The sequence below is a fragment of the Balaenoptera acutorostrata genome, chromosome 14 (genome assembly GCF_949987535.1).
Source record: "Balaenoptera acutorostrata chromosome 14, mBalAcu1.1, whole genome shotgun sequence".
NCBI lineage: Eukaryota > Metazoa > Chordata > Mammalia > Artiodactyla > Balaenopteridae > Balaenoptera > Balaenoptera acutorostrata.
The window spans coordinates 20,116,207-20,129,848 of record NC_080077.1 but is presented as its reverse complement, the minus strand read 5'-3'; the positions used below and the strand labels follow the sequence as shown (position 1 = coordinate 20,129,848).

At 35.2% G+C, this 13,642-nt stretch overlaps 1 protein-coding gene across 2 annotated transcripts in view; it reads right to left on the bottom strand.

Annotated features, from left to right (window-relative positions):
* Nucleotides 1–13,642, bottom strand: part of EPM2A (EPM2A glucan phosphatase, laforin) — a 106,861-nt gene that overhangs the window by 48,397 nt on the left and 44,822 nt on the right. For both annotated transcript variants that reach the window (XM_057528039.1, XM_057528038.1), the window contains exon 2: nucleotides 5,512–5,686. In XM_057528039.1, coding sequence (XP_057384022.1) covers nucleotides 5,512–5,686 — 175 coding nt within the window. The remainder of the gene's footprint in view (nucleotides 1–5,511; nucleotides 5,687–13,642) is intronic.

Genomic DNA, 13,642 nt, shown 5'->3' with positions numbered 1-13,642 from the left:
CTCAATGTAACTATACATAATATAAAATATATAATCTATTTTAATATATTTAAATGTTTTATATAAAAATATGTATTTTAATCATAAGAAAAAGGGGACATCCATCGATTAAGTTGACCTCATAAAATATGAACAGCATTATTTATTTAGGAAAAAGGAACTCTTCAAGGAAATCTCACACACTCAGTTAATACTCAATACAAATCATTGCCCAATCAGAAGAACTCAATAAGAAGGAAGATTATGCTGTTTTCCTTTCCTAGTAGGATGAACAATTATAATCTTGGTTGTACTGTTTAGAAAAATCTCAAATCATTCAATCAGATGCAAATAACAACTGAAATTAGATTCTTCTTTTGGCCAGTAATTTCTTGATTGTGAACTACAGAAGCAGGACAATGTAGTTAGGTCCTGCTGCACACAGAATTTTGTGACTATTCTCTATTTAGTCCAAAAGAGATCTCTTGTCAAAATTTGATTATGAATATGAGCAATGTAAAATATCATTTTATAATAAGTATTTACATACTTATTAGGGATTAATTGTAAAATGAATATAACATATGTATAGTTCCAAATATTTCTGTAGTGTTGGACTGAATGTATGTCCTGGGCTACAAAAATGAAGGAAAGTGCCACCTAGAGGCAGCACTGGATTGCAGGCATTTGATGGCTGAATCTGAAACCAAAGAAGCTGATACGGAGTATAGTCACTGTTAAGTCAGTATAATATATTGGCAAAATGTTGAATAAGGCTTAGCTTTTTAAATTAACTTTAATCCTTGATTATTTCCAGAACTGACTTCAGTATTCATCTAGTTTAACCAACTCACTTTGCAAACCAGGAAACTGAAATTCAGAACTGTTACAGGATTGTCCCAAGGTTGCCCTGCAGTAAATGAGAGAGCTGGGCTGGCACCAAGTTCCTCACTCTTTCTCGAAAGTAATTAATTCCATTCATTTGGAAAATGTGCTAGACAAAACAGTATCAAAAATGTGTGAAAGTATTGTTCTATAGTGTATAAAATAATTTTGAGATTTGAAAATTACTGTATATCTTTTCCTTATAAGCCAAAGAGGCTACAAACAATAAATGAGCTTTTATAATACATTTTCTAAACTGTAATATTTTTATAAGAATATAAGTGTGACTTTCATAAACTCTAATTTATGGCTCTTGAAATGTGTTTAATTGGCAGTAAGCTTTTTCAAGATACAGAAGATACAGTCCCTTTTCACTAAAGTCTCATTAAATTAGTTATCTGTGTCTTTAATGCAAACATTCACTCTTTTGCATAAAAAAATCTATTGAAGAGGAAGATGTAGTTTGATACCAAGTATAGGCTGAATATGGAAGTACACACTGAGTTTTAAAATCTCATTCTAAGATGGTAGCATCTTATCTGGGTCAGAGTAACAGAATACAAACTAAATGTTAGAAATAAAGAATGTACTTACTATTTATTGAGCTACTCTTTACGAAGTTTTATGTTAGACACTTTGAATACTTTATTTCACTTTAATTTTATTGCAGAAAATTTGATTTCACACATCTAACTTTCACCAAATCCCTTTAAAACAAGCATAAAGAGATTTTGTGGAAAATTAAACACATAAAACCCCAAGAAAGAGAGAACAGGAGGAAAGATAACAAAAAAAATTGTGGAAACTGTAAAGCAATTGGTTGATTACTGAATAATTTAGCAGACTGAGAAAAACTAAGTCCTAAGGCCAACAGTGGAGAAAGCTGAGAACTGTCTGGAATTATACTACAGAATCCCCAACAGGCTCAGAAACTGGGATTTCCAGGTACTTCTGGATGTGGGTGAAAAGAATAAGGAAAACTGGCAAGTCTGTTTAGGACGCAGCCAGACCCTTAGACTCATCTGCCCACTCTCCTCAGCTGGGACACTTTCCCTCCTCAGTCCTGACAAAAGACTGGAGGTTTATTCTCTGGGGAAGGTTAAACAAGTCTCTGGACTGGAAGACACTCAGATAATTAAATGAAGAGCTCCCAGAAAACAAAATATGATAGCAGCAATTAAAAACTAAATAGTAGTGATGGATGATTAAGTAAGTTGAGAAAATCTGTTAGAAAGAAGAGAAAAAAGAACCCCAAAGATATGCAAAATATAAAAGACTCAGACCAAGATTCCACTATCTGAATAACAGGAGGTCCAGAAAGGGAAATAAATCATCAAAGAAATAATTTGAGTAATTTACCTTTAAACATTTGAAATTGCAGAATTTGCAGAATTTACAGAATTAAAAAATCTACTCACTGAGAGGTTAGCAAAATGCATAAAAAGTAACCACATCAAGACATTCCATTATGAAATTTCATAATATTGAAAATGAAGACTCTGACAGCTTCTCCAGAGTGGGGGGAGGGAAACTCAGCTCAGACATAAAGGGTTAGGAGCCATAAAGCCCTCAACTACTCAGCAGCAAACCAGAAAGCTATACATTCTTCAAAGAAGACTTAGACATGTGTGAACAATTAGGGGGTGTTAAATGGAATTTACACAGGCATACAAATAAACATGTGGCATACCGATCTCATCAGAATGATGGCATAACTATGTTGGGAGGATTGAGCAATAGAAGGATGTCACTGAGGTTGGTGGGGGAAGGGGAAGAAAAAAGAGCTAAATTTTCATTTTTCAGGTGTGAAATCAATAAATAATACCAAAAACTAAAATCAAGAAGCAGTAATATAATCATATTATTTATCATTTACCTGAAAGTAATTAGCCGATAATCAGCTTAAAGATGCGAAAGTGGTTGCCTGTGGACAGACCAAATGAGACGAGGTGTGGAGGCAGGCGGAGCGGCAGACTTCTCTTCCTAATAAAGCTTGTAGATCTACTAGATTCATCAAACATGCGCACGTACACCTTGAGTATGAAAGACTCATTTATATTCGCTAAATTAAATCTAAGTTCTATAACCCTTGGAAATGTAAAAGTAATGAAAAACAGGAGTTAATGGGTGGAAGTAGGTGTGGAGGAAAATATAGGGGCAGTAAATCTCTTATCTTACACAGTAGGAAATCAAGGGGCTGTCAAAAATGTACGAGTCAAGAAATAGAATTTTTATGAAGCTAAATAACAAAAGAAGTTTTTTCATGAGCTTGGTAGGGACTGGAAGTGGGGAGAGAAGATAAGTGAGCTAAATTTCTCTCATGTCATAGAGGGGAATCAAAAGCTATTTTTAAATTGACATATTAACAAATAAAGTATATGCATATTATTTAAGACTTGGATTTAAGCTCCAGAAAAACTAACCATAAAATGGTTAAAAGTAAACACTTTTGGTGAGTAGGAATGAAGGAAAGTATATTGAACCTTACTTTACATTTAGCATCCTCTTTGGTGTTTGAATTTGTATTATGGCACATGTTGTTGGTATAATAATTAAATAGACAAATAAAAATAAATCTATTAACAAACACTGGATGGGTCAAAAGGTTCCTTCGGTTTTTTCCGTGAGATGGCCCTAGTAGTGCTTAGTTGTCTTTAACTTCATTCGAAACAATTTTGTTAGATTGTATGTAACAGCTGTCACAGCAGCATGAATTTTAAAAAAAGACATCAAAATTGGTGAATTTTTGTGTAGCCATTTTAATATTGAAAATGGAAGAAAAAAGCAATATTTTCGGCATATTATGCTTTATTATTTCAAGAAAGGGAAAAATGCAACTGAAATGCACAAAAAGATTTGTGCAGTGTATGGAGAAAGTGCTGTGACTGATTGAATGTGTCAAAAGTGGTTTGCGAAATTTCCTGCTGGAGATTTCTCACTGGACAATGTTCCACGCTCGGGTAGACCAGCTGAAGTCGATAGCGATCAAATTGAAACAATAATTGAGAACAATCAATGCTATACCACGCGGCAGATAGCCAACATACTCAAAATATCCAAATCAAGCGTTGAACATCATTTGCACCAGCTTGGTTATGTGAATCACTTTGATGTTTGGGTTCCACATATTAAAGTTAAGCGAAAAAAACCTTCTTGACCATATTCCCTCATGCAATTCTCTACTGAAACATAATGAAAATGTTCCATTTTTAAAACAAATTGTGACGGGCAATGAAAAGTGGATACTGTACAATAATGTGGAATGGAAGAGATCGTGGGGCAAGCCAAATGAACCACCACCAACTGCACCAAAGGCCAGTCTTCATCCAAAGTAGGTGATGTTGTGTATATGGTGGGATTGGAAGGGAGTCCTCTATTATGAGCTCCTTCCAGAAAACCAAACGATTAATTACAACAAGTACTGCTCCCAATTAGACCAACTGAAAGCGGCACTTGACAAAAAGTGTCCAGAATTAGTCAACAGAAAATGCGTAATCTTCCATCAGGATGACACAAGACCGCGTGTTTCTTTGATGACCAGGCAAAAACTGTTACAGCTTTGGCTGGCAAGTTCTGATTCACCCGCCGTATTCACCAGACATTGCACCTTCGGATTTCCATCTAGTTTGGTCTTTACAAAATTCTCTTAATGGAAAAAATTTCAATTCCCTGGAAGACTGTAAAAGGCACCTGGAACAGTTCTTTGCTCAAAAAGATAAAAAGTTTTGGGAAGATGGAATTATGAAGTTGCCTGAAAAATGGCAGAAGGTAGTGGAACAAAAGGGTGAATACGTTGTTCAATAAAGTTCTTGGTGAAAATGAAAAATGTTTCTTTTATTTTTACTTAAGAAACCGAAGGCACTTTTTGGCCCTCCCAATAATAGAGCAGATGATCACATCCTATCTAGTTTTATGTCTAGATTTTCACACATGTTTATTTGAATAATATTTTATAAAGAGACAGCAATTTTTGTTTCACAGCTGGTCTGTAGCATAAAAGATACAAATGCTGGGCTTCCCTGGTGGCGCAGTGGTTGAGAATCTGCCTGCCAATGCAGGGGACACGGGTTCGAGCACTGGTCTGGGAAGATCCCACATGCCGCGGAGCAACTGGGCCCGTGAGCCACAATTACTGAGCCTGCGCGTCTGGAGCCTGTGCTCCACAACAAGAGAGGCCGCAACAGTGAGAGGCCCGCGCACCGCGATGAAGAGTGGCCCCCGCTTGCCACAACTAGAGAAAGCCCTCGCACAGAAACGAAGACCCAACACAGCCATAAACAATAAATAAATTAATTAATTTAAAAAAATTGTATAAAGAAAGATACAAATGCTGATTTATGATATTTTAGTCTGGTTTCTATTTTTAATCCACTATGTAAGTACAAAGATTGGTAAACTACTGTCTGGTCAAAATATGTTGATGCCAGGGTATATACTTAATAAAATAATTCTATAAAAAGGATCCTTCACATCTAGAACCAAAAAATCTCACACAGTAATTCACTGTAATTTACCTCCTCAAAGCACCGCAGGCCTATATAACCCTCCAAAGGGAGATGCTGCGGTTTTACACACAGTGAATATTTCCATTGTCCTAATGCTACCCTTGTCCTACTTCTATGCTTATAAACATGGCACTATTTTTACCTTGAATAATGCATGGCTTGGTGGCCTGCAATATTAAAATAGAAGTCTGTTGTGTGCTTCATCTCATTGGTGTGCCCAGTGGCCTCGATCCAGTGTCCTACTGGGAGACAATAAACACCATCCACCAAGTTGTTTTCATTATAAATACAGCAACGGTCGTGGTGAGGCCCATTGCCTAGAATAAGAAGAAATGACAAACAAAGCAATTACATCAATGTTTTGCTTAAACAGCCACAGAGTTGCTGATACAAAATTAATAGTAAGATGAAAATAAATACAAAGCTGCATAATCTACACATTTCAGTATAAACAAAAATAGACTAGAGTAAGAGGAAACACAGTAAAAATTTGTAGAGTTACTTATGAATTTCATAGAGTCCTATGCTCTCTTTGAATACATGGATATTTCCAAAAGCATATTAACTCAGACTTTCTTGGGACCTTTCAGTGCCTTAAGAGCCTGTTGTGAGTCATTTTGTAGCCTGATAAGCTACTGAAAAGGGTTTTTAAAGCCATTAGTGTCCCTGTGCTGCATACTTTTATCTTCCTGGTATGCAAATTTATGACTAAGATCAGTAATAAAGTGTTTCAGTACCAGCTCAAGCAATAAATTTTAAAAAACAAATACATTAAGAAATAATAAAACAAATATCACATCCAATCCAGTTTGCATGTAAATCAGTGGTTAGTATTAGCTTCAAATGGGAAAACTAAGTATCACAGAGATTAACTAGCTTGTCCAGGGTCACAGAACTAATAAGTGCACAGCTATCAGTAAACTGATACCCCTAGACCCCAACTTTCAGGCACCTGACACCTTCATGCTGTTTTCTGCCTACTTCACAAGCACCAAGACACACATCCTCTTTCCAGTGAGTGGAGCAAAAGAGGCAGAGACAGAAGAACATGTCTCTGAAAACACTACTTGCCTACATCACAATTCTGCCCAGTATCAACTACACTAGTAAACAGACCTTTTATTTCTATGAAAATTGTAATTCGTACATTATTTTTATTAGCCCTTCTTATGTGACCACCCCATTTCAAATAATTCTTTTCCTTAAACTACCTAATTTCCATATATTGTCATTTATAAGAAAAACATGTAAGCAAAATAAAACAGGAAAAGTCATATTTATTATGAATATGAAAATTCGACTCATTTGTTCCTTGCTCTATCTTACAAAACATTTTACCTAAGGTTATTTGGCATAAAATCTATTTTAAAAAATCCTTAAGTCATTGGGCATTTCTTTAGAATGTAACTCCCTTCCATCAGATAGAAGGTACAGGATGGCTCCTTTAATAAATCATCATTGATCTTCCTAGCTCAGACTCCTCTTTTTCTCTTGATGGCTACAAGGCACTACACCAACTGCCCTACTAACCTTGATATTTAATAGATGAAAATCAAACTATACTAGCCATTTCACTTCTAGAAGTATATCCAACAGAAATATAAGATTAAAGAAAGATACATAGATGCATACATGTGTGTGGCAATACTATTTTAATAGCAATACTGTAAACTACATAAGTTCATCTATACATTTTTCCACAAATATTTATTGAATGTTGACTATATGACAGGTATTATACTAAGTCATGTTAAAGATTTAGGTATTTCCCATAAGAGCAATGAAAAATTAAAATATTTTAAGCAGACAGGTGACATGACCACATTTTTATTTTGAAAATATCTCTCTGGTTATAGAGTAAAATATTAATTCAAGCACAATGAGATTAGAAATAGAAAGTCCATTTAGGAAAATACTGCATTAACCCAGGAAAGAGATGGTAAAAGCTTGGATGTAGAAATGGAAAGGAGTGGGAAGATTCAGTAGGGAAAAGCCACAGGACTTGGTGATTAATTTGATATGGGAGGTGAAGAAAAAAGGGAACCAATAATGACTCCTAGGCTTCTGGCAAATACAACTCAATATATAGTGGTACCAGTCACTGAGATGTGAAATCTGGAAGAGTTGGAAGGAAAGATCATCCGCCTGGTTTTGGCATTTGGGGTTTGAAGTGCTATTTAGATACAAAAGGAGATGTCAAGTAGAGAGTTAGAGTTATTGATTTGACACTCAAACCAGAGATCTAAACTAGAAAAATAAGTTTATGAGTCATCTAAGTATAAATGGTAATTGAGACAAGGATATAGGTGAGTCACAAAAAAAACCAATACTTTATACATTCTTTTTTAAATTATTTATTTATTTATTTATTTATTTATTTTTGGCTGTGTTGGGTCTTCATTGCTGCGCAAGGGCTTTTCTCTAGTTGTGGCGAGCGGGGGCTACTCTTCGTTGCGGTGCATGGGCTTCTCATTGCGGTGGCTTCTCTTGTTGCAGAGCACGGGCTCTAGATGCGTGGGCTTCAGTAGTTTTGGCTTGCAGGCTCTACAGAGCAGGCTCAGTAGTTGTGGCACACAGGCTTAGTTGCTCCGTGGCATGTGGGATCTTCCCAGACCAGGGCTCGAACCCATGTCCCCTGCATTGGCAGGCAGATTCTTAACCTCTGTGCCACCAGGGAAGCCCCGAAAAACAATATTGATTGAGAAGAAAAGGTTTCTAGAACCAAGTTTAAAAGCATCTCAACATCGAAAAGCTGGACAGAGAGGGATGAGCTTACAAAGGAGGCACAGAAAGAGAAGCTGGAGAGGAAAACTAGAAGTGAGTAAGTGAGGTGGGGGAGCATGATTGAAACTGTAAACATAGACTAAAAACTTGATGGATGCATGTCTGACTGTTAACAGTAGTTACATCTGAAGAATGTAATTGGGATGGAAGGACTACTTTAAACTATTTTGAATCCATTGGATTTGCTACAAAGAGAAGGTATTACTTTTTAGTAATAAAAGAATAATATCTATGGCTCCTACTGTTCAGTATAAGAGACTTACAACAATTTAAATGTTGTAACTTAAATAAATTTAATTATTGAGGAGCTCAAATATACATAAACTACACTGTTGATGAAAAATTATGTATGTAACATTGGCTTCCTAAGAATTCTTCATTCCTAGAATTAGTTTTCTGAATTATTCATTTTTACACATACATGTTTTAGGAGAAGTAACAAGACACATCTATCTCTCTCAGCCAGGGAGGTATCAGTGCAGGTGTAGGGGAGAGCAGGAACTCCCACCCCATTCAGTAGTAATAAGGAGTCCAGTCCCTTCAGCTCTCAATGCAGATTGGGTGAGGAAACTGGGTAATGAGGTCGTACCTCCACTCTCCTGCTGGAGCAGCGTCAGAGGAATCCAGTTAAACCAAAAGGGATTTGATAAGATGCACAGTCTCATTATATAATACTCAGAATGTCGAGGTTTCAATAAAAAGTCACTAATTATATCAAGAATCACAATGATCTCAAACTGAATGAAAAAAGAAAAGCTCAAAAGATGCTAACATCAAGATGACAGAGATGTTAGAACTATCTGACAAAAATTTTAAGCTTCAACAATCCATTGAACACATTTGAAACAAATGAAAAATCACAAAGTCTCAGCAAAGAAATAGAAGATGGAAATAAGAACTAAATGGAATTTTAGAACTGAAAAATATCAGTATTAACAATTGAAATAATAACTTCAGGGGATAGGCTCAAGAGCAGAATGGAAGGGACAAAGGAAAGAATTAGCAAGCTGCAAGACAGAACAACAGAAATTACCCAATCTAAGCAACAGAGAGAAAACAGATTAAAAAAAAAAAAAAAAAAAAAAAAAAGGGACAGAGACTTAGGGACCTGTGAGACTATAACAAAAGATGTAACATTCCTGTAATTGGAGTCCTAAAAAGAGATGAGAAAGAGGCTATGGTGGAAAAATATTTGAGAAAAATAATGTCTCAAAACTTTCCAAATTTGCCAATAAGCATAAATCTACAGGTTCAAGAAGTTGCACAAACTCCAAACAGGGTAAACAAAAAGAAATCCATGCCACAACACATCATAATTAAATTTCTGAAAACTAAACGCAAAGAAAAAATCTTGAAAGTAGCCAGAGAAAAATAACAATTTAGGAAAACAGCCATTCTAACGTCAGTAGGCTTCTCAAAAAAAATGGCTAAACAGAAGATCTCTATAAACAGAAAGGAAATTGTTGAACATCAGGAAAGAAGAACACGGTAAGAAAATATATGGGTAAATACAATAGACTTTCTTTCTCCTCTTGAGTTTCTAATAAAAATTACAATGCTCTCTGATGTGGCCCTACATGGATGTAGTGGAAATATTTAAGGCAGTTATATGGAGAAGGGCAAAGAAATAAAGAGGGAAATAAGATTCCTCTAATTCATTTAAACTGGCAAAATGATGAAACCAGTTAACTATGACAAGTTATGTTTGTATAATGTAGGTTAATCAAAACGGAATTCTAAAAAATGTTTAAGTATGAACCATATTGCCATAAGAAGGCAGAGAAAGGAAACAGAGAGAGAGAAAAAAAACCCTCAGAAACAAAAAATAAAATAGCAAACTTAAGTCCTAACATACCAATAATGTCATTAAATGTAAACTGTCTAAATACACATTAAAATACAGAGATTATCAGAGTAGATTTTTTTTTAGTGAACAAGCTATTTGCTGCCAGAAGAAACTCACTTCAAATTATATAGGTTAAGTGGAAGGTAAAAGTATAGAAAAAAATGTACCATGCAAACATTAACTAAAAGAAAGCAGAAATGGTTATATTATTATCATGTAAAGTAGAACCTCAGAGCAAAGAAAATCAGAGATAGGGAGGGAAACTATATGGTGGCAAAAGTATCAGTCCAACATGGATGGACCTGGAAGGCATTATGCTAAATGAAATAAATAAGACAGAGAAAGACAAGTACTTTATGATTTCACTTAAATGTGGAATCTACAAAATAAAAAACAAAACACAGAAAAAGTGATAAGATGTCTTTCAATGACTGAATGATTTAACAAATTGTGGTACATCGATACCATAATTTAGCCAAAAAAAGGAATGGCCTATTGATAATGCAATAACCTAGGTGAATCTCCAAAAACTTATGCTGACTGAAAAAAATGCCAATTCTACATACTGTATAATGCCATTTATATAACATTCTTGAAATCAAAAAAAAAAAAAATTATAGAGATGGAGAACAGTTTAGTGGTTGCCCGGGGTTAGAGGTTGGGGAAGGAAGAAAGCAGGTGAGGCTAGAAAACAGGAACATGGGAGATCCCTGTGGTGATGAAAATGTTACCATTGAGGGAACTGGTAAAAGATACACAGGATCTTTCTGTATTATTTCTTACAATTGCATGTGAATATACAATTACTTCAAAATAAAAAGTTGAATTAAAAAATAAATAAATCTTGGTTTGTCTGTTTTTTCCAAATAGACTGGAGAATTTTTAAGTTTCCAACTCACTTTCTTTTCCATAGGACTGGCCTAAGAGTACAATGTATAACACATTGTTTACTGCCGCAGTGATTTACACCTAGAAGTTTAGTTGACTTTTCCAGGTCTCTTCTACCTCATAAAGGAGTCAGTTGGCTGTGCTGTAACAAGGTTAAAGGAGTAACTTTTTTGGAGGGGGGATGGGGGTGGGGAGGGAGCCTGTAGGAGGTGACTTATCTGTTCCATTGGAGACGCCCATTGCCAGTCATTCATTAGCATTAATTTAAAATAAATAAACATACAAACAACTCACTAAGGCAGGATAAACTAACATGTGTTATTGGCAGAAAAGTAGAAAAGGGTTGGTTTAATTAACAATAAACACCTATTTCCTTAGAGCAGATTTGGCCATAATATTATTTGTTCACTGAGGCAAGTTAGGTAAGTTAAAATAAAGCGAATAAATGTGAGTAAGAGGCCTGCTTTCTGGCACTCCAATTAAAGCCCGAGAAGTAAGAAACCTCAAAAATTTATAAACCTGGACTAACACATTATTTTAAATAGTTCTATAAGTTTGAAAGTTCAAGTTAAAATGACTTTATTTTTTATAAACTCAGAAGGCTTGAAATTATATTGGACAAGCAAAATCTATTGGATAGTGTAGTCTACTTAAAATTAAAATTCTAATTATTTTGCATATGTTATTTTATTTGAATCTATCCTCTTTGGAGTTTAATTACCTTGCAGTTTTTATTTCCAGCACACGAACATCAATTTTGAACCTAACACATTAATCTCTAATTTTAGCTAGTAATTCACCCAAATCAGATCTCTCTCATGCCCCATCTGTTACTTACTGCTTCAGAAACTATTGGTGCATAAAGTTGTACAAATATGGTATAATCATTACCAACTCTGGTATTTTGATTTTCTGTTCCAATGGCAAAAGCAAAACAAACTAAAATGCAAAAAATCTTTTTGTTCAACCAACTGCCTCTTTGAGAGAGTGGATCCTGTTCCACTTGAGCACTTTGGTAAATTGCAGTATGCAACGGTAGAAAATAGCTGAGTTTGGGAGTAGCAATGGGAGACAGGTAAACTGCATGATAGAATAGAGGACACAGGTGCGATCAACAAAGGAGAAGATGGGGGAAAAGGGTATGAAGATTGAGAAGGAGAAGGAAAGGTGAGATGGAGAAAGAGAAGAGAGAAGGCAAGATGCAGCTGGCAAACTACATAAAGTGAAGTAATCAAACACATTGGTCATGAGACCACCAGAGAGCAGGTAAACGCAAGCATTTTAATACTTACTTTGAAGTTGTTTGCCTTTCTATAATATTCCTCTCTACTCCTCCCAACCAACCTTCAATATAACCTACTGCATTCACACACAAATTTCTTGCATGGAGAGAGAGAGAGGATAGTCCATTAACGAAAATTTATTTAAAAACTCAATTTCTTGCCTGTGTTGACGATGTATAACAGGGCAACAAGAAGCTTTATCTGCTAAGCAGAGCAGAAGCAGGAAAGCAAATGTAAATCCTTACAGGAGGATTTAAACCTTCCCTCCTACACAGGCGTCTTAGAGAGGGTTCCATCCTCCCCAATCTATAGGAACAGGGACTTAGATAGATATACATAGATATATAGATGTATAGATATTTAGATATATAGATATCATAAGGAGGAAGACCACAGTTAAAATCTAACTTATGTAATTATACAGTCTTTACAAGCTTTCAGAATCTGTACACACACAACAAAATTAAATTTTAAGAAAGAAAACAAGGAAAGCTAATAAGAAAATAATAAATAATACAAGATTTAGGAAGAATATTTTGATTTACAAGATTTTTATCTCATTTGATTATAGGAACGCAAAAACCTTAAACGCAAAGAGTTAAGTAGACAACACTTCATGCTAATGGTAAAAAAATTAAATTTGGGTAATGAAAATTAGGAAATCAATGACTACCTGTGGGCATGAATAAAGTTCTATACTAACTCAGGTAGGTATGTAGACAAGAGCCCAGTTCCTGTATAATAATACTGCATTAAAATAATAGGAGGTGTATATAGTCAAGTGCCATGCCAAGAGTTAAAGCTAAAATAACTCCTAGGAAAAATCCAACACAAAACAATCCAACAAATTCAGGAAAGAGCTCTAAGAGTTTTGGTTTAAAATAATTATAATGACTACAAAGACACTTAGCAATGATGAAAATAGGAACTAGCTTTAGAGATAATAAGGTTTTTCTACAATAGATACGAAAATATTATTGTTAAGGAGGCTAGAGTTTGGAGGACCAGAAAGGAAAACATCAAATGTGACAGGATGATTATGGTAATGAATCAAACATCTGACTCAGGGGTGTGCGTGTGTGTGTGTGTGTGTGTGTGTGTGTGTGCACGCGCGCATGTGCGTGCATGCATGCAAATATGTATACGTGTGTGACTGTCTTTCAAGGTAAAAAACTGATTATTATTGGTGATTGTTATTTTTATGGTGAACAGTAAGTTGAAATGTGATACATAAGCATCATCCTTTCTGTAAATCTGTACACTGTCTAACCCTTTCAGTCAAAATTTAGACAATTACTTGATAGAACCACAAGTCAGGGGTCTCCAACCTTTGTACCTAATAGGTCTGGCCTGACTTGCTCTCATTAATAATCAGACTTAAAATGATTCACATATTCTTCAAATTCTATGAGATGACAAAAGTCCTTCAGACAGTTGTTTAGTAGGCAGGTGTGATGTGCTGGTTCTCTCAA